This window comes from Saimiri boliviensis, chromosome 3, assembly GCF_048565385.1.
Source record: "Saimiri boliviensis isolate mSaiBol1 chromosome 3, mSaiBol1.pri, whole genome shotgun sequence".
Taxonomy (NCBI): domain Eukaryota; kingdom Metazoa; phylum Chordata; class Mammalia; order Primates; family Cebidae; genus Saimiri; species Saimiri boliviensis.
Window position 1 is genome coordinate 65,126,927 of NC_133451.1, and position 25,279 is coordinate 65,152,205.

Consider the following 25,279-nt stretch of genomic DNA (forward strand, 5'->3'; position numbering starts at 1 on the left):
TTCTCAAAATAAAAAAGTTCAAGGCCATTGTATTGACCTAAACTTTATCTCTTGAAGTTTTTAATATACTAATTCTGTGAGTTCAAATGCTTATATACTATGTTTCAGAAATGATGGGTTCTATAAAATCATGTTTAATAAAATGGATAATGTATTTTTTCTTAGGTATCAGAAAGCACATGTTTTTATTGCTTTCTTATTTTGTGGGAAGGAATGATACACATCTAAAAATGCGTTAGCAACCATTATGGCAGAGTATCTATACAGGTACTTTGGAATTATGACCCTTTTACTTTCATAACAGCCTGGATGTTGTTACATATATTTTAAATATAATAAAACTCTGAACTATTCCCAGTAGCAGGAGAAATACTGTTAGAATAGAGGACCATTAGTTGCTGCTCCTGGGTCTTTCTGGCTTACTGTTTCCCCAAATGTGTTGCTTCTGCTTCATTGCTTGATTTGTCAATTTTTTCTGTGTTAAGTGGAGAATGGGGTACCTTTCCCCTTAGTTATAGAGGTTCCCTGTGGTAATTACTCAGGTAGCTACTTTATTCTGGAACCGAAAGCTTTATGGCTATGCTGCTTTTTCCCCTGAAGAGAACATCTATTTCACTCATCTCAGTGAATTCATTTTATTTTTTGCATTTTTGTAATTTATTTGTTTTTAAAAATACGTTCTCCTAAGATATTTCAATTAAGAATGCTTTAAATAATGAGATTTAGAGTGGCTTAAACAATTTGGGATTTTATTTGGAAATTTGGAGGTAGGTAGTTGCTGGGGTTATTTTAACATAACGGCTTAATGATAAATCAAGAGCTGAAGCTCTTGCTAAATTTATGGTCTTGAAATGGCATTTTTTTTCCTGTCAGTATGGTAAAACGACATTGCCTACCATCAACTCCAGTCATCTTATCTATATTCATCTTATCTGTATTAAAGGTAGGAAGGATGGTGTGGTAATGCTAGCTGCATCTCATCTTTTATCAGGTATTCTAAAGCTTTCCCAGACAGCCTTTTTCTTATATCTTATTGGTTGGAACTGTTCATCTTTATCTGCACAGTTGGCTGGGAAGTGAATCTGTGACTTTCCAGCCTCTATCATGGGAATTAGCAAGAGAAAATAAGGTTGAGGGTGGCTGTATCTGCCACAGATTATGTGCTGGCATTTTGTGTCACCCTCCCCTCAACCCCACAACCCCGAGACCATTAATGTTACTTAATTGATAGCTTAAAAAATTCTTTTCCAAGAGAAGTGATTTAGTCGCAATCTTTAAGAATAGGCAAGGGTATTGAACAGGGACCATCTTCTCTTCTGAAGACTGAAGAATTTGACATACGAAGTATGAAAGACTTAGGTTATGTATAAAGAGATTTCAGATCATCAGCTCTGTTAGAAAAATGGAACAATTGACAGGAAGGATTGTGTACATTTTGGAACCTCTTTCTTTGGAGATCTGTATAAAAGATATGAAGCACTTGCTGCACTGGATGGTTTTGTTGTTGCTTTGCTAAAGGATAGGCAGATGATCTGCTATTCAAGGCCCTTTGGCTAATGTGCTGCCAGTATAACCCAGATTTTTCTTTTGTAAATATCTCACATTATTTATATGTTTGAGAACTCAGTGTTTGGGTCTTAACCTAATCTTAACACTCAGCTTGAACTTTTTCTTCTTGAGTTATGAGCAATTTTTATCCCAGTAGTTTTTATTTCAGGAAATGACTCTTTAGTATGTTTCTCCAAACCATTTTAATCTGACTTCCATAGCAACTGTATCAGGAGTGGTACATGCCGGTGGGAGCGGAAAGGCAATTTTGTTTTACATTATTGGTAGGAAAGAAACCACATAAAGACAAAGCATTTTGTTCAAGCCTCTATCTCTATTCTTTGAAATCAGAATCCATATGCCTGTATTTTTTGGGAACAGGCTGAATCACAGGGACTATGAGAGCGTGGCTGGATTAATATTAATAGCACAGTTGTTATGGGTTGCATTCTTCAGGCTTGACATGGTGTGAAGCATGTGCAGGGTTCTCTTTTTGAATGAACACATCTTTTATTATTCTTTAGGTGTTTCATGACATTGCTTATAAAGCAAAAGACAGGCACGACCTGATTGCTGGTATTGATGAGTTCCTAGATGAAGTCATTGTCCTTCCACCTGGGGAATGGGATCCAGCAATTAGGATAGAGCCTCCTAAGAGTCTTCCATCCTCTGACAAAAGGTAAATTATAGACAGTTGATAGTTTTCAGTTGCTGGGATGACTTTGAGAAGGAGATCGTGTTTAAAAAAACAGTGAGGTCAACCTATTGCTCTAATATTTTCAGATTCCTGTTTAATTTGATGTATTTTCCCAAATGGATCACTTATATGCCTTGGCTTCATGTTTCCTTGACACTGTAAAATAAATGTTATGGGTATGATGTTCTTCAGTTATTATAAATTGGAGATCTCAGATACATAGGAATGCATCACAGACATTCTTTGGGGGATGTTTTGAGGACTCCCAGTATATCTGGAAACATGAGTTTGCTGAAGGTGAGTCCTTATAGATGTACACGGTTAAAAAAATGAGTAAAGTAGTTGAAGAGAAACAGTTTTCTGGAAATTAATTTTTTCCCAGATGAAACAGTTTCGCTCTTACAAGATATACAGTTCATTCAACTTTCCCACTCATTCAGTCATTCGTATTGGCTCTAAATGCAACACTTAAAAAATTGCCTATTAGGTAGCAGAAAGAAATAATGATCTTTTACCTTAAGGATTTTCACTTCATCTTTTTGTTAGCCAGTACATGATATAGCTAAGAAGCAAATGAATAAAATAAACTAATATGCTCTTGGTGTCTGTTGTCTTGCTTAGAAAGAATATGTACTCAGGTGGAGAGAATGTTCAGATGAATGGGGATACGCCCCATGATGGAGGACATGGAGGAGGAGGACATGGGGATTGTGAAGAATTGCAGCGAACTGGACGGTAAGTGACAGTTCCTTTTGCCATTCATGACAACATTCTCCTTAGGTGTAAATTTCCCTTCATCTTTCATTTTATTCATCAATTTGTTCATCTGTTCAGCCAACAAATATTTACAGTATAACAATTTGTCACAGGCATTGGGAATATAGCAGTCAATTAAATGATACTGTCTTCCCGTAGGGTCTTATATTATAGTGACAAGACATAAATAATAAGCAAATTAGTAAATGTGATGATGGTTTTATGAGGAAAATTAAGGCAGAAATAGGGACTTTGGGGATGGGAGTACTGTATTCCAGTTTTAGATAGAGTGTCCAGAGAAGGCCTTACAGAGAATGGCAACATTTGGGGAAAGTACTGCAGGAGATGGGAGACAGACCATGTGGGTGTGGTGGGTGTGGGGGTGGGGGTGGGACTGCAACAGAGTGCCTGGTGTGTGGCAGGGCTGGCACCAAAACCAGCAAGACTGAGGGGAATGACTGAGGGCATGTTAGGGTCAGAGAGATGGCAGAGAACTGACTGATGTACCAGCCTTCACCTCTTGGCTTTCATAATTACATTTCTCACCTGTATGTGTATTCAAAAGTGAGGAACATGATACAGGAATGAGTTCTCACTCTTCTGCCTCTTTACCTGAAGTTGAGAATTCAGCTTTCATAAATTGCTTCAGCTAATTTCTTTCCATGATAACTCTTCCTTTCCTACCATTAGATTCTTCCTTTTATTGGAGATTAAGTAAGATTTTAAGTGGGATACTTATTTTATAAAGATACAGTTTTTTAAAAACACTGCATGGGTTTTGAAAATGAAAAGGTATGTCATTATAATATGCAATTGAACCTGAATGAAATGAAGTTATTTCCTTCTCCTGATGACCCACTTGGATTTCTCTCCCAAACTGACAGGATATTATTCCCCTCTCCTTTATTCTCAAAAGATAGAGAACATAAAAATCTTCTCTCCTCTCCTCTCCCATCTTTTTTTGTAAACTATTTCCATTAGGAATATCCTTTTCTTTTTCTACAGATATGAGTTCTGGAATTCAATTTTTAATTTAATCAGAATCGATTTCATTCTTTTACATTTCACCTTTGCTAAATTCATTGATTGTCCGCAGTATGCCTGGTACCATGCACAGCCCTGTGAATACTAAGAAAACTGAAGCAGGGCACTGAGTCAGCTAAAATCCAGTAGGAGCACAGACAGAGAGATAGATAATCCTTATAAAGTATGATAGCCCAGAGTGGAAATATGAACCTTAAGTTCTAGGTCAAGACTTCGGAGAGCTGTTGAGCTTCATAATAGGGCATTCTAGGCAGAAGCCCTGGGGAAGGCTGAGGTTTGAAGTTTGGTTGGGAGGGTGAGTAGACCGATGTGAAAGTCACTCAGCTCACCTGCTGACACTTGTTATGGGGTTCAGCTGCATTTCCTCCCATCACACACTTGCATGCTTCCTCCCTTAGTTCCTTCAGCTCCTTACCTAAAGTCACCTTCTTGGAGGCCTCTTCTGGCCACTCTATCTAAAATCTCAACCACCTTTTCTCCAGTACTACATAATGTTCTTCCCCCTTTAATTTTTCTCTTGATTTTTATCACTATGTGTTGCATTTATTCGTTTATTATTATACATTTATTAAATGTAGAATAATTCATATATTCATTTATTATGCATTTATTGATTATTACTATTGTCAGCCTCCTTTTGATCCCCAGAGTAAACTCCATGAAAGCAGAGCTTTTTGACCCGTGTTGTTTACTGTTGTGTCTTCCGCACTCAGAAAAGGGCCCGAGTGTGGGCATATCACAGGTGCTCAATAGCGTTTATGGGATGAAAGGATGAATGATAAATAAACGAGTGAGTGAATGAATGAATGAGGGCAGAAGGATACGGTGGCAAGATGATGAAGGGCCTTATATGATATGCTCTCATATTTGGATGTTTTTCTCTAGGCAATGAAAAATTTTAATGTATTTACATAGTTCACTTTTATCTAAAGACCAACTGGCTGATCTTTAGGAAATGTGACACCTAATTGGGTGACCCAAAAATAAAGAGATAGAAGAAAATTGATTTCTTTATAGTTTTCTGGTTTCATCGCAAGTGGTTAAGTAGTATCTCATGACTAATTCAAGCATTTTAAATATGTTATGTTTGATTTAATGAGTTACCTCTTGATTCATTTGATAGTCATTTACTTTACATGTAGTAGATGTTTGCATTCTCTTTGCCCAGGTTCTGTGGTGGACTAATTAAAGACATAAAGAGGAAAGCACCATTTTTTGCCAGTGATTTTTATGATGCTTTAAATATTCAAGCTCTTTCGGCAATTCTCTTCATTTATCTGGCAACTGTAACTAATGCTATCACTTTTGGAGGACTGCTTGGGGATGCCACTGACAACATGCAGGTGGGTATGGTTTGGGGCGGACACAAATAGTACAGCCCAGATTGCCTTCCTCACCCCTACAGCTCAGTTAGAAGCAGATGGCCTTTCAGTTACTCAGCGTGATTTTCTTTCTTTTGCTGGATGCTGCATTTTACTTTGCTTCTGGCCTGCTGCTGTATTTCCAGCATTTTAGTAATTATAAAAATAGCTCGATGAAATCTGGCTTGAGTCACAAGTGGGGAAAGGAAGGGAAGGAAATGAGGATATACAATTCTATTTGGGCAAAAGCATATCAGCTGCTTTAATTTCGTACAGCGCACAAGGTTTAGATCTTCTACTACTTTGACTATGTGGAACATATTCTGTTAAGCTTGATGATTACACTTTCTTTAGGAATATGTGATTAGCCTAATTTTACACGTGAGCAAATACCATGAAACCATTGAGTGCTTTGCTCAAAGTTGGGTTTGCATGTTTACTGGTATAATTTGGTTTCAATGAATTCAAGCTAACAGCTGTATCTCCTGTAGGTGGACCTGATTCTCATTAAGCTGTAAAGACTCTGGCTTGCCTTATTTTATATGATTAATTGTAACTACAATTAGTTGGTTACTTCGAAGATAGCATCTGCCTTCCCTCTGTAACAATAATAGCTAAAGTTTTGATGATAGGAAAGATGTTTTTGATTCCCTCCATCAACAGAAAAATATGTCCAGAGCTACTTTTAGTTGATCCAGTCATTTGAAAAAAAGGTATTGTGCTAGGTGATGAATACAGAGTAATGAATGAAGTTATATTCCTGTGAAAAGGACCAGATTCAAGCCTTCCACTTTACTATTATTGTAAGACCTATGGGGCATTCATAAGTGGTGTCAGCCAACTTATTATGATTATTTTTAATGCAGCTGATTCCAGAGGATTGATTTTTTTTCTACTTTGATTTTCTTTCCTGGGCACATGTATGTTTAAGATTTTTGTCTAAATACAGAAATACTATGAAGATTATAACATCTATGTTGACCTAAGTAAAAAGGGAGAAATTATACAGTTGTATTTTATTTTGTTAAGTATACTTTTATCTTTTAGTTCTTATCTATTACTGCATAGCATGTTACCCCAAAACTCAGAGGCTTGAGACAACCATTTTATTAGTCTCTTTCATGGTTTTGGTGGTGGGTTGGCTCACCTGAGTGGTTCTCTCTTTGGTCCCTCATACACTTGCAGTCAGATGGCAGCAGACGTTGAGGTCACACAACAGCTTCTTTACTCATGTGTTGATGCCTAAGCTAGAATGTCCGGAATATTTGGGGTCTGGAAACTCTCTACGTGACTTCTCCATATAGCTAACTTGGGCTTTCTTACAGCAGGGGGACTGCGTGCCTTCTAAGAGCACATGCTGTATCAGACTCAGTTGCCACTCAGCTTTGTTTTTGCCCACATAAATGTGTACCCAGTATTGCTTCATTTTCTGATTTTCAAAGAGAGGCTGAAAATTCTAATTCTTAGTGAAACCAGTGATTTTAAGTTATTGGCAGCTGATTAACATTTTAGAAAATAACATCGTGCTGGTCAAAGAACACTTATCTCTGTGTTACCAGTGAGAGATCTGCAGCATGGTTTGTAAAAACCAACTCTAGTAGGACATAGAGTTGAAATATACAGAGAGTGTGTTTTTTCCTTTTCCCTCATTTGTAAGACAAGAATGAATAAATTAAACTGTAGTAGTGATGTCAGTAATAGAATTTTTATAAAATTTGATCTATATCCAAGTTGGGCAGCTATTCTTTATCTAAATGACAGCATAAGGATAACTGAAACAGATAGTTCGAGAAAGCAAATGGAGAAGATGGCACTGGGGAAACACCCTACAGCTAGCTTGAAAAAGATAACACAGGCAGCCACATGTTAATAGAAGAAAGCTGTGATTTTGAGAGGGCGGTAAGAACAAAACTCTTCTGTCTGTCAGAATGTATAGAGACTTTCTTGTGTTGTGCAGATAATTTTTACACTTTTTTTCTTGATGGACATTCTCATTGGGACGGGACATTGCAATAATGCCTATGTGTATTAGTTTATTGTCTTTTTTGAATTGTATTGTAATTCTTTGCAATCTTGTAAGACTTGGCTTTACAATGTTGCATCTGATTCTAGAGAAGAAGTCTGTTCAGGTTCGTTTTGATCCCTCCTAGGTATATGAACTTCTATATGAATAAGTTTTGGGAAAGTAGAGGACTCTATTATGTAACATACATAGTTAATCGGCATTTTTCTCCTCTGTGATATATGACCTGAAAAAGGCCTTGCTGGTGGAATTAGCTAATTTCTGGGTTCTAAAAATTTCAGGAGAAACGTAAATGCTTTTAGTGCTTTAGGATGTTAAATAGTCCACTAAAATAACCATTTGTTGGATGTGACTCCTAGGAGTTGACTTTCAAATTTATGGGGAAATTTTCCAGGTGTAATTTGATTATTTTATTAATAGATTTTTAAACCTCCATTGATAATTTCACTGAAACTGTAGATGGATTATTTTATAGGTTTCTGTGAATGAAAATACTGAAGAATGTATTTTTCACTCCCTTCTGAAGCTTTTTTCCTTTAAGAAACATGTTGGCAATGTCTTTCTTCTTGACTACAATTTGATACATCTAAAAGTCACAGTAGATGGCAGAAACATTGAAAAAAGTGGATAGAAAATTAATGACTGTTAATATAAATTAGTTGAACTGAAACTCAATAAATATTATTAGTTTTATCTATTTTAAGGACTGGGGAGTAAGGTGATTTAAAATGTGGAAGATAATCTCTTCATTGAAAGGGTGTGGACTTTGCCACTCAAAATTTTTTATTTTCTGGCAGGAGAAGTCTTCTTGACCTGGGACCAGGGTAAGAAAATATTTTATAGATTTGGTGGTCAGGCCCAGGTCATTTTACAGGTCTACGGCAGAAGTTGACATGTTTCTTTGCAAATATTTATGGAGTGTCTACTATGTGTTTGACACTGTTTTAAGTGCTGGAGATAAAGATAGATGAGCAAAATAGACAAGAATTCCAATTTTGAATCCCAATTATAGTGTAGAGTGTTGATGAAAACAGTCTTTTTCAGTTACCCCCAAGAGATATTAGTGGTATGTAGTGGGCTTATTTGGGGGATGAAATCCTCTGGCTTCACTTGCTTTTCTAAACACTAGACCAAGACTAAGCAGAAACGCATTGGCAGAGCCTGAAATAATCTGCAATTGTGTCACATGCCTTCTTAAATGTGGCAGTGGGTTATTCTCAAAAGCACAGGCAGCTCAAATGAGTCAACTGAGAAGTGTCCTTGCTTTTAAAGGCAGACAGCTCAGAGATGGTTCACATAGGGCCTTTATTGTCAGGCTACAAATAGACATGGGTGCTGGGTAGAAACGTGTTGTGAAAACACAGATGAGTCACTGCATGGCTGTTGTCTAAGCAAACTCTTCTGCCAGCTTCTGTTCAGAAGGTCTTGCCTGCTTGAAGCATTTATCTTAGAGCATATATATACACATATATAATTAGAAGCAGATTATTTTGGGAGCTATGTAGATTATTTCTCATGAAATTATGTTCAAAATAGAACAGTTTAGGCTACAGTGGCTCTAAGTAGAATCATAGAATTATAATGCTGACATAGATGATTGTATGAATTTCCCAGTTTGGGGTACACATTTTGCCCATTAGGCTGCTCTGAGAGAACTCTGGGACTTATGGGTATTCACAAATTTCTTGTTAAATGTAGCATAAAGTTTAGCTGGGGTTTCTTTGAGTAACTGAACAACTCAGCCAAGAGTTGACCTTTTATTTATCTTGGATGCAGCCCTGGCTTGTGACTATTTCCTTTCTTTTTCGTTGAGCAATGGAGGACTAGAACATAAGCTTTCTCAAGTCCAAGAATTGTAAGACACTCTTACTATCCTTTTCTTATAGTAAGTCCCACAGTAATGCTCTGGTCTCCTTGTCATATTTTCAGGCAAACAAATGCTTTTCAGCCTTACTGTCCTAAACAACACATCCTCCCCTTCACAATTAAACTCTCTGTAATCATGCGTGCCAACTCACTGCGTGATTACAGTCATTCCTCGATAATCAGCAGAGGATTGGTTCCAGAACCCCCTTTCCTCCTGTGGGTACTAAAGTTCATGGATGTGCAAATGGCTTTTACAAAACAAGGTACTGTTTGTGTCTTACCTTTGCACATCGATATATTTTCGATTATCTCTAGATTACTTATAATGCCTAATACAATGCAATACTATGAAACCTGTTATACAATATTTCAGATTTTGTATTGGTTTTTATTGTTGTTATTTTTTATTTTTATTTTTTCATGACTATTTTTGATCTGCGGTTGGTAGAATCCACTGATATGGAACCCACACATATGGATGGGCTGATTCATTTATATTCTTGCTTGCCAAACAAGTATACTGCTCGATTCATTTAGCTACTTCTAATTAAATTGTTATATGTCAGGGTATAAATGTATTTTGGTAGAATTTATTACTACTATGAGTTTTTCATTCTAAGTACTATCTGAATGGAACCTTAATGTGAACTAAATCAACATAAATTTATGGATTACTTTAGTCTATGGGCAAGAAACTTATACAAGGAATACTTTTTGATACCTTGTGACAGGTCTTACATTATTTAAAAAATTGTTCCTTTTAGTGTTATGAAATACAGAAAAGTATTTTAATTAAAATCTACATTGTTGATTGTGAATGAATAAGCATAGTCTAGAGTGAAGACTGAGTGAAGAATGTAATTTTAATTTTTTTCCAGGAGTAAATATAATCCTATTTTCATAAACCTTTTAGCAAGAGAATACAGTAAGATTTTTAGATTCTGTGAATTTTGTGATATTTATGGAGTTTAACAGAGCACATTTTAAGGGAACTTGTCTCATAATAAGGAACATTTATAGCTGGCATATCCAAATTTGAAACTTTATTTTAACATAAAGCCGTGCTGAGAATATTTAATCAATCTGCTTAAGTTGGAACTATATCATTCTTATTCACATGTGATGTTCCTTGATAAGGTAGACGCATCTTTACAAAGCCTATTATGTGTAATTTATAACAGCAAGATTAAAGCAAATTGGTAATTGCTTTACCATATTGAGAATTGTACAAGAATTTCAATTTAGCTGAGTGTTGTACTTTGGCACCAAAATGCATTTCCTCCTTGAAGTGAAAATATAAGGTGATGTTATTCCACACTATCAACATATTCCAGTTTCAAAGTTAGATAGAGATAGTTTGTTGGAATGACACAATTTTGATAGATAAAAATAAATAGACCTATTTAGTGATAAAATAAGGATTTTGCATTACTTTAAATCTGTATTAGCAATTTCTTTTTCCTGAAAGGAACTTTAGATAATGTACTCTGCTTCATGTGCAAGTTGTGAATTAAATCCTGTTTGATTGAGGTTAAGTAATGTGTATTTGGTGAGTTGTTTGATTTGAAAGACCTTTGTCACCCTATTTTCTTGGTGATCAGAAAATGATAGTGATTTAGTCAGGGTCATGGGAAGTCTCAGCTGATGCTAAATTCTAATTCTTATTTTGTGTTTGGCTTGCAACTGTTTTGATAATAAGATATAATTATGTATTGTAGAAAATTCCAAAAATCTAGAAAAATAATGTAGAAGAGAATTTTGCTCTTAAATCCATCACCCAGAATTTATCATCATTAACATTTTCCCATACATCTTAAAATTTATGTGTATACAGATATATAGGCTTTTATATAAATAAGATCCCATTCGTGCTGTTATATAACTTTAGTATTTCATGAATGTCTTTCCACAGTATGAATATTTAACATCATTTTTAATGACTATATATATTTATACCCATGATGCATGTGCCATAATTTACTGTAACAGAACCCCTTTTAGTAGACTTTTAGTTTTTCCCAGTTTTTTATAAACAAAAAAGTGTAGATGATTAGCTGCATTTTTATTCTTTGTGACTACCTTCTTAGGGGAAATTTCTAGCAGAATGATTGCAGGATATGCTCATTTTATTTTTGATATTTGTTTCAAATACACTACACAGGGTTAAACCAGTTCATACTTCTACCAATAATGGACACTTGCTCATACCCTTGTGAAAACAGAATTTTGTCCCATATTCTCATTTTTGTCATTCTGTAGATTGAAAACTGATGGTTCATTTTAATTTAACTTAAATTTCTTTGATTACTTAGTGAGGGTGAATCTGTCACATTTTTATTGATTATCTCTACTTATTTATACTTGGATCATTGGTATATTTTCCTTTTGGGGCAGTTAGGAGTTTTTTTCATTGACTTAGAAGAACACTTTGTGTATAATAAGGATATTTTCTCTTTGCTTTTCAGAAATATTACAAAATGTATATTTTTTAGAGCTACCATATGTCTTTTAACCTTATTTATGATTTCTTTTGCTGTATAGATTTTAATTTTTATATAGCCAAAATCATTATTTTTTAGTAGTTTCTTATTTTTATGATATAGAGAGGCTTTCCCTACCCCAAGATTAAAAAAAATTTACCACATATTTTAGTTCTTTTCTGTTTTTGTTTAAATTTTTTATCCATCTGGAATTGGTTTTTGTGTAAGGTTATACTGGCCTAATGTTTCTGATGATGTAGATGTATATTCACAGCTCTTCAAACAAACAAACAAAAAATTAGAAAGGTCTCCATGTCTTGCTCATCCAGTCTATTAGACTTGGAGCTGAAACTCTTGGTAAGATTTTAGGCTTGTACTTTTTTTCAAGCAGGAAGATAATTTGTCTTTCAAGTCTTGTTTTTTTTTTTTTTTTCACTTCCTGCTGGGCATTGTAAACAGAGATCCTGCTTATGACAACAAAGTACTTTCGGCAAAGTGGATGGCTATAAGGATCTGGCAGCTGTGATCTGTCAGGACAGAAGTCACTGATTTATAGGCTGTACCTACACAAGGAAAATAAAAAATGAGGGTTGTATATCCAGTCTCCTTCCCCAGTGTAGATGAATGGTCTGCGTGTCCAATTGTTACTGCTATTCTGAAGGACAAGGGGAGGTACATCTCACATTTAGGCCACATGGGAATCACTTGGGGAACGAAAGAAAATATTGATTTCCCTAGACATTATTTTCATTGATCCTGACTTGTTTAGAGTGGAAATAAAGAATCAGTATAAAAAAGCTTCTGAGGTAACTCTCATATGACCCAAATTTGCTTTAGATACTCGAATCATTTCTCCACTTATTTTTGATCATGTGGCTTGGCTTGTGCTGGTGATCTGACATCTAAACTCACAGAGGTAATTCAGCCCTGACTGCTTATCTCCAGTGGCATTGGGCTACCTCATAATTCTTGACTAAACTTTAGCTTCAGAGGCATATCTAGAGAAATTTAATTTTATTATTTATTATTCAATGGGCTGCAGATTTCCTTATGAACACCACCAAAAGGGCTAGCATTTCTTTGTACTCTTATAAACAAAAAAACTAATAAAGTCTGAAACATGAAAGTAACTCTGGTAAATACTTTACCATTTGATGCCACTTAAATACTTTATTTTCCATACTTTAGTGTGTTGAAAATTTTCAAAAGAAATAGAAAATTTTTTGTTTTCCTAGGCTGTTGTGCAACTTTTCTCCTTAGCCTTTTTTCCTCCTCTGTTATTGTGATTCATCTTCCCTAATCAGGGTTATAATTATTAATCCAAATAATAAAGTCCGTAATAAAAAGAACGTAAAACAACAAAAATCATTTTTTAGTGTTATATGAGGAAATCAAATTGCAGTAAAGTTAAAGTTGACAGCATTGATTTTAAATATTTAGTGTTTTATCATCTTGAATGTGCTTGCTTTGCATTAGCCATGACAGGTAACGGTGGCCCCAGCAGGCCTTGTCCCAAGTTGTTCAAAGACATAAAAGTCTGATATTACAAATTGTGATTGGCTTTTAATTTAGAGTCTTGCTCCTATGGTCTGATTTCTTTTAGTAAAATGTATGTTTTACTAAAACATAGTAAATTGGGACTTGTCCTAATTTCTTGACTTTTAAAAAACAAGGACTATCCATGTTTTAATTTTATACGCTAATACAAGCTGAAAAAGATTCACAATTTTTTTTGCATATGGATTTTGACTTCACTGCTGAAAAGTAAAACAAACTATTTTGTTTATTATCATTGACTTGCATGTGATGCAAAGGAATGAAAAGAAGCGGCCCTCAATGGCCATAGTGTTGCGTCTAAGACTTCTGTAGATTTAAAATTTGCTCTGGGAAATACTGTAGACCTAAAGAGGTTCTTTTCACCTGTTTCTTCTGAAGACTAATTTTTATCTTTTCACATCATTTCTTTTGTCTTTCTTTTTATCTCCTTTGTCTCTTGAAGGAAAGAGAAATAATAGAGAGAGACTAAAAAGAAAAATATGAAAAGCAGCCAAGGAAAAGAAATCAACATTAGACTCTATCTCTGCTGTATATGAGCCTCTGTCCTTGGCTCTTTTCATATTATTGTTTCATTTTATCCAAATAATTATCCTTGAAGTAGCTATTGACTTTACAGAAGAGAAGTAGGATTTAGAAATGTTACCCAGTTGGTCACTGGTAGAACTGAAATTTAAATTCAGATGTCCCTGACTCCAAGACATCCTCTTTGTGCTGAGCCACTTGGAAGAGACCTTAGAGATTATCCAGTCCAGCCTCCTCATCTTTGTTTTTTTTTTTTTTTTTTTTTTTTTTGGGAGATTGTCACCTGGGCTTGAGTGTAGCGGTGTGATCCCAGCTCACTGCAACCTCTACCTCCTGTGTTCAAGCAATTCTCCTGCCTCAGCCTCCTGAGTAGCTGGAACTACAGGCGTGCACCATCATGCCCAGCTAATTTTTGTGGTTTTAGTAGAGATAGAGTTTCCCCAGTTTGGCCAGGCTGGTCTCGAACTCTTGACCTCAGGTGATCTGTCCACCTCAGCCTCTCAAAGTGCTGGGATTACAGGCATAAGCCACCACTCCTGGCTGTCATCTAATATTTAAATAAGTACAGTACACATATGGTTGCCGTCTATCAAGAAGGTGTTTATCAGTCAGAGACTATGCTAAGCACTTTACATACATTATCTGATCTAATGTGCATACGAACCCCAGGTAGCATAGGTAGGTTAAATAACTTGTTTAAATTCATTGATCCAGGAAATAATATGGTATAGATGTCAATCTGAGATTGTCTGACTCCAGAGACCAGTGCTCTACTATTGTGTTTCAATTTTTTCTTCATAAAAATACTGCAATTGACTGAGGTGAAGTGACATTCCTAAGACCATCAGCTCCCTTTGGCAGAACAGAGCCTAGACGCCAGATTTCTGACTGCCAGTTGTCTGCTCTTTCTACTGTTCCACAGTGGTGTCACATGAGCAGAAGTAGAATAAAATGAAAGCCCAACCAGAACGGACTAGAGCACTTTGTGGGATATGATTGCTCCACACCTCGGAGCTCAGCTGTCTGCAGCATTATAAATTGCTAGGGAATTTGTTCCTCTGAGAAATCAGGTGTAGAAATGTCTTTATGAGTTATGGCTTTTAAAACTATACCTATCTACACATTATTTTCCTTTTTATATCAGTGAACACTGAATATAATAAATCAGAAAATAGGTTTCTGATAGTTCACCTTATAAATTGCTTTAAACTTGAGTTACAGTTAAACTAGAGTTATTCATTACATATTATTTTTAAAAGTTCTGTATTATAAAGAGGAAAATGTCAAATGGTTCTTTTCTCAGAAATGCTGGAAGCATCTCTAAGTTTAAGCAAGTTTCCAGTGCAGTGTGTATCATAAATCATCTGTCTCTGTTTCAAAATTGTCAGCAGCAGAATGGAAACTGTAGCACTTACCAAAGGATCAAGTACTGAAATAAAAATAATCTGCCTTTTAACAGTCACATGGCTTCCATAAATCACAGTGGTTTTCTGGAAGAAATTGGTTGTTATCTTTACTGAATGACCTTTGATAAGTGGAACCTAGAGTGTCATCTGGGCCTTGCTTCTTGGTTCCCTTAGCATTTGCTGAATGCCTGCAGAGCACATGTAGAGATGGTGGATAGCATGATGAGAGAAGGAGAAACATGGATGATGCCAGAAGACCCTATTCTTGTCCTCTCAGAGATTAATAGCTATGTCACATCAAGTAGAGAAAGTGAAATCTCTCCTTCTGTATTGTCCTTTCTCTTTTATATTCCCCCTTACACCCAGTCAGTGCTATGTTTTGACCCTATGGTAGTGATGAGAAATATTACTCCTTGCTTGATAAAGAATGATGCATTATATCTGCCTATCACATGCACCCAGAGTGTGGCTTGTCCTGCCACAAGAGACATTCAGGTTTCTACCTTTCATCTTATACATACGCTGGTGTAAGTCGTAAAAAAAGAAAAATAAATTATAAAGACATAGAAAACCTGATTTCTATGCACAAGGGTTGGAATCCCAGCCTATGGTACACCTTTCATCCTTGCCAGGGGTGAAGTGTGGTTGGGCAAGTACATACACCAAAGACCCAAAGACTTGTTGTGTCACAGTGAATGTGAATTTGTTCATATCACTTAACACCCCTGAATCTCAGTGTCTACATGTTTAAGAAATCAAGGCAAATGCTATTTGTTGGCATAGGAGAGCCCTTTTCTGTCTTCTCTGCATAACTGCATCTTAATTCTGCTGCCCTTCCGTGTTATTCTGGTTTCTGTCCCTGTGAGGAAGAATAAACAAGATACTCTCTCTACAGAACAGCTATAAATATTGAGATGGCACCATTCAGCTGTGCCCTGGACCTACATCCATGTAAATGGAAGTCCCTATGGGACCTTCCTACCAAACGTCAATCCTAGTTTCTGTATGAACTGGAATTGTTCTGGATTGTTTCAGAATGTGTTTATTTGCCATAGAAAAATAAACATAGTCTTACTACTTAATTGTCAACTCTTGTTTTTTTAATCCACCACCGTCCTAACTCCATTATTACCTAGTGCTGATCTAAAGGATTTTCATTTGTTTTCTGAAGTGAATTCTACCATAAAAAGAGGAAGATGGACTGTTGCTAATGTCAGTCTATGGAGAATCTTACTGTCTCGGAAGTAGTGTAAGAAGTATTTTGAATAATCATTGTAATAATGGTCTCCTAAGTTTGATGGAACTTACTGTGTTTAAGTTTTGTAAGTTGCTTAAAAAATTTCTTCATAATCATTTTATATATATTGTATTTTCTTTAAAGATGGTAAGTGAATGAGAAGTTGCTGGAGAACTTTTGGGGCAGTGGGAAGAGGTGGCCTAGTGAGGCTGACAGATGGAGAGGTCAACTTGGGGGTTGGGTTGAGGATCACAGGTAATGACTGAGGGGTGCTGCAGATTTCCCCAAAATCCACTCTGCTCCAGTCAGGGAGTGGTTTCAATTAAAAGGCTTATTTTATGTGGTGTAAATCATACATCTAAGAACAGGTAATTGGTTTAATTGAAGAGAGAACTCTTCCTATACCAACAGAGCTCACATGATTTTGTTTCACTGTGTAATCTACCAATGAATATGTTATTGTTTCCTTTAAAGCTACAGAGTTTCTTTACTCATTTGAAAATGTTTTATTTTGCATATTTTAATGTTTAGATTTATAGCTTCATGTGTTAAAGGCTCTCTGTCATCTTTTGATGTTTAAAAATCTTTATAAAATATTATTTTAAGTCTACAAAAGAACCTTCCTACAAATACACATGTGCTTGTCTATAGGTTGGTGCAAAAGTAATTGCATTTTTGGCTGCGATGACTAACAACTAATAACTAAGGTTCGAAATAATGAAAAATATAGGAAACAGGCTAGTTTGTCATCCTTGAAAGCATTGGTCCTGAGTGATGTGATTAGGAAAGTTAGGATAGTTTTGTAAGTCAGTGACCCTGGTTGACATGCCGTCTTTGTTTTTATTAAGCTAAAGGAAAATAATGGGTAGATTTCCACAGATGTAATTAAAAGGTAATGTGGTCATAAAAGACTACCTATTTATGTTCCGACACATAGATTTTCTTTAGAAATACCTAATTGAAGCTCATATATAAGTTTACGTTGGACAATGAAAATGTAATGAGAATGTCTTTTGAAATTGGTGTCTTAGAAATTGCAGAGTGGAGGACAAGTCACTTTTTTGGTTCTCTTTGTTTCCCTCTCTTCTTCAAAGGCATTTCTCTAGGAAAAAAAAAACCAGCTTTTGTGCATAAAATATAGCTACTTATAAGTGTCTACTATGTGCAAGGCGAAATCAGGCTAATGCACTGGGTTTTCATTCCCTAAAATCAGGGAACCACAAAGAGAAAAATGCCAGCAAAAATACCAACTCACTTCTAACCATTTGAATTTTATGTCTAGAAGCTTCAATTAGTATTTTAATAAGGATCAGAGTCACCTTTGCATTGTATCCGCCAGTCACTATAGTAATTATAGTGCTTTAGAGAAGGTTGACCCTTGAAGTAGGAAATAATAACTAAATGGCATGCAAGTGTAATAAATGGTGGCAATGTGCATGTTGGTCAGAGTCTTTGTTCTTCATTCTTGATACGTTTCCTAAGACCCTCCTAATAGTATATCAATGTGGCTTTATTTGCCTAGTGATATCACAAATGAGAAGAAAAAGAAGACATGTATCATTTAACATCTATATTTTCTTTCTTTTAGGGCGTGTTGGAGAGTTTCCTGGGCACTGCTGTCTCTGGAGCCATCTTTTGCCTTTTCGCTGGTCAACCACTCACTATTCTGAGCAGCACTGGACCTGTCCTAGTTTTTGAAAGGCTCCTATTTAATTTCAGCAAGTATGTATATACATATTTAATTACAAATTAGAATTGCTTAATTGTAGAACCTTTATAGCTTAGATAGAGCATAGAAGAGTGATTAGGCAGATGTAAGAATCACTCAGCCTACTGGAATGTTCAGATGGGAGAGGCGAAATGGCCTTAGCAATCAGGTAGCCACCACTTTGTTTCATATGTGAATGGACTGAGGCTCTTATGTGGTGTGCGTCCTTGCTCCCTCCCCACTTACTCTCTTTCCCGTTGTTCTGCCTTGTGCTCTAGGGGCTGATTGGACGGCAACAGCCACGCCCCTTTGCCTTCTGGCTTCCTCTTGGGTTTGGTTAATGGGGAGTACCAGCAGGGCAGGAAGAGAGAGAGACAGGTCTGAGTGTGTCTGCCTTTCCCCAGCTCACCGTCTTAGCTTTAGCACAGCAGTCTGGCAGTGCTTATCCCAGGGCACTGTAGCCCCTGTCAGCTGGCTTATCTACCTTGACTCTAGCCTTCTCCAGACTCTCGTAGCTCTGTTCCTTCACAGGCCTTTTCAAGCCCGAAGTTAGTAGTGGCTTCCTGCTGTTGGTGGTCCCTGAGTGCCTTGCCATTTGTTGTTACTTCAGAATGCCTTCTATTTCCTGCCATGATCCTGACTGATATGCCAGAGAAATTAAATGGATTAAGTTCACATCATTCAATAATGAAAGAGACTGGGTTTACTTGGTTCACTGCTCCTTACCCCAGTTTTGTGTTCTAAACTAAAGACAGCTTCCAAAACTCAGCTGAATAAATGCGTAATATATATTGAGAGCTGATCATGTACCAAAAATTATCCTAAGCACTTTACATGTACTAACTCATTTAATTCTTATAGCAATCCTGTGAGGTAGGGACCACATCCTGATTTATAGATGAAAAAGCAAATACAGGAAAAATAAGTACATTGCCTAATATTACTTCACAAATCATTGGTAGGGCTAGGATATGAATTCCTGCTTTCTGACTCCAGAATCCGTGTCTCTTCAGGGATCACTAGACATTTCAAACAGGCATCGCAATTATGATATCAGCGTTTTCTTTTAGAAATTGATGGATCATTTTAAGAAGGGGAAATGAGTTAAGTGAATTATCCAAGTGGCCACATTAATACACAAATAGATTCAAAATCAAATTGGGTATCCTGGCTTCATTCTAATGTAGTTGATACCTCTAAGAGAGAATTGCTTTTACTGGCAGATCTCAATTTTTAGGTAGATTGCAGAATGTCACACGGCTTGCTGGCACTCCTTGTTGCATTCACATAGGTCTTATATTGTTATACATTTTTAGGATTTTAATTTTAGAATTGTCATTACCTTCATAGTACATCATGGACTTAGGGACTCATATGTAGCCTTTGAAAGTGTGTGTGCTATCAAAAATAGTCCTAATGTGGAGGAGGCAATGAGGATTTCAAACCAGTTTGTTGAAAACAGGGTTGAGGATGTCAGCGAGAGTCTTTTGAGAATGTAAAGTTCCAAATTTTAAGTAATGTTGTGAATTTTCTGTAGGTAATTATTATTATAAATCCCTCCTCTATCATAATTCTCAGAAGAACTTTGGAAAGAATTTTATTCATGTCAGTTTATAGAAAGAGTCAAACAGTTTTTATATGTTTAAGGAAACATTGTGTGAGACAAGAAAGCCTTTGTGGAAAGATTAAACAAGGATGTACTATAAACAGGAACAAACATGAACAAACTTAGAAGAAAGATTTATTGGATGAAATGTGATCAGAGCCTTAATCTGCAGAAAATGTTTGCATCCCAGTTTGTTTTAAGTAATTGTGAGGTACAGATTATATCCTTTCACTAAGCAAGTTCTTTCTCATTCCCCCTTTTTTTCATAATAATTGGTAACATAACATAGTTCCAGGTGATTAATTTGAAAACAGTTTTAAATCAACAAGAAACATCTGAGAAGCCATGCTTTAAATCCATCACTGAGCAATATGTAACAAGCATTATTTTAATCACAATGCTGTATCATTTGTTTATGTTACTGCAGCAGCAGTGATAATATATAAGCTATATATTATCTAAGCTATATAAAAACTTCTAAGCTATATAAGAACTTCACAATTAAAAGTTGGATTTTAATTTGTACTATTATCATTTGGACATTCAGTATTTATTTTCCTATATTGTTTGAAGTATTTTTTTTCCTATATTCTTTAAAGCCTTCAAATTATTATTTCTTCCATGGTGTTACTGGATGTATTTTTTTAGGGAGTTTACTTGTTAGCGGCTGCACACCAATTTCTGTAGCATATTTCAGATGTGACTTTTTCAGTTTGTCTGTATCCTTGGTTTTATGTTACTGAGAAACTATGACTCCAAATATCTAGGAACACTGAGTGGTACCATAATGATATGAATCTATTTTCTCCTTCTAATTCACAATAATTTCTTCTTTGGTCTCTAATATCATTTCCTGTTGCTTTTTAGAACTTAACTGCTGTTTAAACTTGGCACCAATGGAACTTATTGGATGTGATAATACCGTTTTATTGTAGTCATTACTGATGATCAACTTACTTAAATTTTTCTCATCTCTTATTCTTCCTTCTGATCGCTCTACACATTTAACTTTCATAATGAAGTGCCATTGGTTTTATTGACTTTATTTGGGTCATTCTTGTTAAACTACTCTAGGATTGCATAAATCTGTTAAAGCATCTAGTTTAGAATATTGTTTAGGTTCTAAGGTTTAAGTTTATACATGCATCTTTTCCTTTGTACCCAATCTAATGTTGTTCCTAACCACTGGCTAGTTAATAGATTTGTTTCTCATCCTATCCTGTAAACATCAAATCTATAAACAACTACTAGCATTCTTAGAACAAATCAAGATTGCTCTTTCATCTACTTGCTATGGTAGCAAAACTAGGTAATTGTTTAAAATTTTTATTTTAAGGAAAAAGTATGTTGGTTCAGAAGTAACAAAATTGTGTTTATTAGTTGTTATTCTGACATTGACTCATTGTATGATCATGTAAATTATCTCAAATTTCTAGAACTCAGGTTTTTTTTTCCTATAGTTTACTTATCTCACATAGGCATGCATAGGGTTTAAACCGTGGGGTTCTGGATGTAAATTGAACTACAAACGAATGCAAAAGCTATCTTCAGAAGGATCCCGAAAAGTGTGTAGAAGATAACTATTTACTCCAGTGTTAATAATCTCCTTCTTTGGTAATGTATTTCCATTTGTGTGATTTGATGAGAAGAGAGAAACAAAGGACAGTGACTTTAATATTCACCCTATCTGGAGCTAAATACAAATCAGATGAGGAAGGATGCTATAATTTTTAAAGGGAACATCTAAGAATCAAGAGATTTGGTTTCTGGTCAAGCTCTGTCATTAAAACCTTGATGTTGGATAAATGATTTAACTTCCATTGGCCTTGATGTCCTTATCTATAAAATGAGACATAATTTGACAGATTGGTGTCTGTATTAGCCAGTGTTCTCCAGAGAAACAGAACTCATAAAATGTGAGTGTGTGTACAGATTTATTATAAAGAGTTGGCCCATGCAGTTACAGAGGCTGACAAGGCTGGCAGGCTGGAGACCCAGGGGAGCCAATGCTCCAGTTTGAGTCTAAAGGCTGTCTGCTGTAGAACCAGGAAGAGCTGATGTTGCAGAAGTTCAAAGGCAGTTGCTGGAGAATTCTCTGTTGCCCTGGGAAGGTCAGTCTTTTTTGTTTTATTCAGGCCTGCGACTGATGAGGCCCCCACTTATTATGGAGGGTGATCTGCTTTACTCAAAGATCACCAATTTATATGTTTATTTCTCCAAAAACACACTAACAGAAACACCCAGAGTAACGTTTGACCCAATGTCTGAGTACTTTGTAGCCTTGTTAGGACATAAAATTAATCATCACAGTACCTGAAGAACTTTTAATTCTAATGTTCTATAATTTTTAGCTATCACAGGAATAGTCATGTCTTGGTTTCATGTGATATAGTTCATAGGCCAGTGTCAGCAACTGCCTCAGTCAAGTCTTAAGTTACAGGCATGCATGTATTCACCCTGCAAGTCTTTGTTGGGTAATTTCTATGTGCCAGGCACTGTCCTAGGTAAAAAATTTGAATTTTATTCAAAGGGCAATGGGAGCTATTGAAAAATTTTTAACTGGGGTTTCTGACTTACATTAAACATGACAATTTTTGGCTGTGGTGTGGAAAATGGCTTTGAGTAAGGCAAATACAGATCTCAGTAAGGATATCAATGAGGAGGTTTGTATCAGAAAAAGACTTACCTATGAACCATGTTGGGTTGGTGCTGGCAAAGGTGGAGAGTTGATTACCTATGGGAAAGTTTTAAGATATATCATTAGCAATTATCAGAAAGTCATTGTCTAAAAGCAAGGCTATAGAGTGTCAAGCATGCACAACCCTTGACTTATTTCTTATTCTCTTGCAAATAATACTGTTACCTGCTTTATCATCACAGATAAATTGAGCATAAAAAATCATTGTAAAGCACTCTCCACATAATTTTAAAAGAATCAGTATAAAATGGTAACACATTAACACTTGACCCATCCTTTCAGATTTGTGAGTCTTGAACTATTAATAATTCAATTGTAAGAAATGGGAAAGTCCTCAAAAGACAGTGACCTCCTTAGAAGTGGCCTATTCCAAGTCTGCTGTGGGACAAACACAAAGAGCTGTTAGTCACCAGATGCTTCACACTGAGCTTCAGCAGGAGGATATCAGATCTGTGGACAAGCTTCATAAGAAGTGGTGGGGTCTGGAAGTAGCATGGGAAGATAGCCTGTCTTGATCTGATGCCAGCTCATATGTCTAATTCTATCTCATGTTGGTGGCACTCTGTCCACACACAGTGAGCATCTTATGCCACATATCTTTTTAACTACTTTTTTCTCTTCCTGGCCTTGCTCTCCCTGGCCTGTCCAGAAAGCTTCCACTACTTATCCTTGAATACCTTGAGTTTTTTTCTGCAACTTCATCTTTCCTTCCAGCCAGAAATAATTCCTCCTTCTGTAACATTATCACTTAGTATTTTAAAGTGTGATTACATTGATTGATTTGTTTCCCTCAGTAGATTGTGATGACATAGGGACAGAAAATATATTGCTCTTACTGTCTTTATAAACCCATAAAGCTCCTACTAACATTTATTGAACACATACTAGGTACCAGTGTTATGCTTGCAAATTATTTACTCTATAAATTCTATGAAGGTGAGGACCATATTTTTTGAATGAGAAAAATAATAAGTTTTTCACATATGAATGATAATTACTTTCAATGTGCTTTCCTTAAACTTCTGTTACTCTTTTAAAAATTGTATCATTAGACTAAATCCCTAAACTTAGTGCTTTCTAGTTAAAATTGAGTTTTATATTTAGTGGCTAAAAGTGATCTTGTATTTTTGTCAATCATTCTATAGACATTTGGTAGTTTTATATTATTCTTTATGTTCCAAGGAGGAGGAATCTAAACACCTTTCTTTCTTTTTTCCAGGGACCATAATTTTGATTATTTGGAGTTTCGCCTTTGGATTGGCCTGTGGTCTGCCTTCCTGTGTCTCATTTTGGTAGCCACTGATGCCAGCTTCTTGGTTCAGTACTTCACACGTTTCACAGAAGAGGGCTTTTCTTCTCTGATTAGCTTCATCTTTATCTATGATGCTTTCAAGAAGATGATCAAGCTTGCACATTACTACCCCATCAACTCCAACTTCAAAGTGGGCTACAACACTCTCTTTTCCTGTGCCTGTGTGCCACCTGACCCAGGTGAGGGCGTCACGCTTTGTGTTGGTCCTTGCTTTGTATTTGGAATAAGGTATAGGCTCCACGCTTGCCAATTTTCAGCATGCTGTTATGATCTTCAGGAATTAGTCTTATTTTATTTTCTCTGAAAAACTGTGCTACTGAATTTGAAGTCTCATTGCCTGAGATGTTTTAGCTGTATGATTCAACCAGGAAGTAAGACCAGGAGCTCTGGAATGTGAACATAACCAACTCAATATTTTGAAATTAACTCAAACTATAGGATTTGCAAGGAATTCATGTGTACATTATTTTTTATTTGATAAGTAGGGAAACCTGGATACATGTATTAACAGGCATAAATATGTGACAAACCTGTCCTCTGATACTTCTTTATTGGTGTAGGAATCTCTTCCTTGAAGTAAACCTTTAATAGATTATGTTAAATTTATAGAAGAAAAAAATACAAATCTACTTCGTATAATTTGAAGCATTAAATTAAAAAAGAGAAATTCAGATTGAAATTACCTAGTGGTAGAATTTTATGGTTTATCTCTATGAGACAAATAAGAAAAGAAAGGAAGAGAAAAGAAGAAACCAAAGAAGGAATGTGATGTTCTAGGAGTAGATTTATATTCTAGACTCAAGAAGAACGTAACAGCAAAAGTAATTTCTGGAAAGGAATGTGAGTCTATATATCTTAGCACTTTAAAATCTGTCATACCAAACATGAGTTGACATCAGAACTTTTTTACAAAAAAACGTTCAGCTTGGTCTTTGGAATTTTTTCTTGGAGTAATTCCATTATAAAATTCCATTTTATACTATGAAAACATTAGAAAAAATTATTTACTTGGAGGGAAGTTGTTTTAGATCTTCTCTTGTAGAAAAAGGGATAGTGACTGGGTGCAGTGTCTCATGCCTGCAATTTGAAATTAACTCAAGCTGCAGTATTTGCAAGGAATTAATGTTTTTATTATTATTTGTATAGTACTTTGAGAAGGTGAGGCAGGTGGACTGCTTGAGCCCAGGAGTTTGAGACCAGTCTGAGCAACATTATGAAACCCTGTCTCTACAAAAAGTAAAAAAATTAGCTCGGTGTGGTGGCATGTTCCTGTAGCTAGTCAAGTGGCTGAGAGGGGAGCAAGACCCTGTCTCAAAAAAAAAAAAAAAAAAAAAAAAAGAAAAGAAGGGATAGGCATTTGTGTCATACAATTAAATGTTAATAGTACTGGTGATCCTAAGTTATGCAATTAGCTACAGGTCTGTGTCCCTTAAAATAAAAATTGAGATATAGCCCATA

At 35.8% G+C, this 25,279-nt stretch overlaps 1 protein-coding gene across 7 annotated transcripts in view; it reads left to right on the forward strand.

Moving 5' to 3' along the window:
- Positions 1 to 25,279, forward strand: part of SLC4A4 (solute carrier family 4 member 4) — a 500,506-nt gene that overhangs the window by 362,153 nt on the left and 113,074 nt on the right. For all 7 annotated transcript variants that reach the window (XM_074396248.1, XM_074396247.1, XM_039468271.2 and 4 more), the window contains 5 exons: positions 2,073 to 2,227; positions 2,867 to 2,980; positions 5,214 to 5,388; positions 18,086 to 18,219; positions 23,729 to 24,000. In XM_074396248.1, coding sequence (XP_074252349.1) covers positions 2,073 to 2,227; positions 2,867 to 2,980; positions 5,214 to 5,388; positions 18,086 to 18,219; positions 23,729 to 24,000 — 850 coding nt within the window. The remainder of the gene's footprint in view (positions 1 to 2,072; positions 2,228 to 2,866; positions 2,981 to 5,213; positions 5,389 to 18,085; positions 18,220 to 23,728; positions 24,001 to 25,279) is intronic.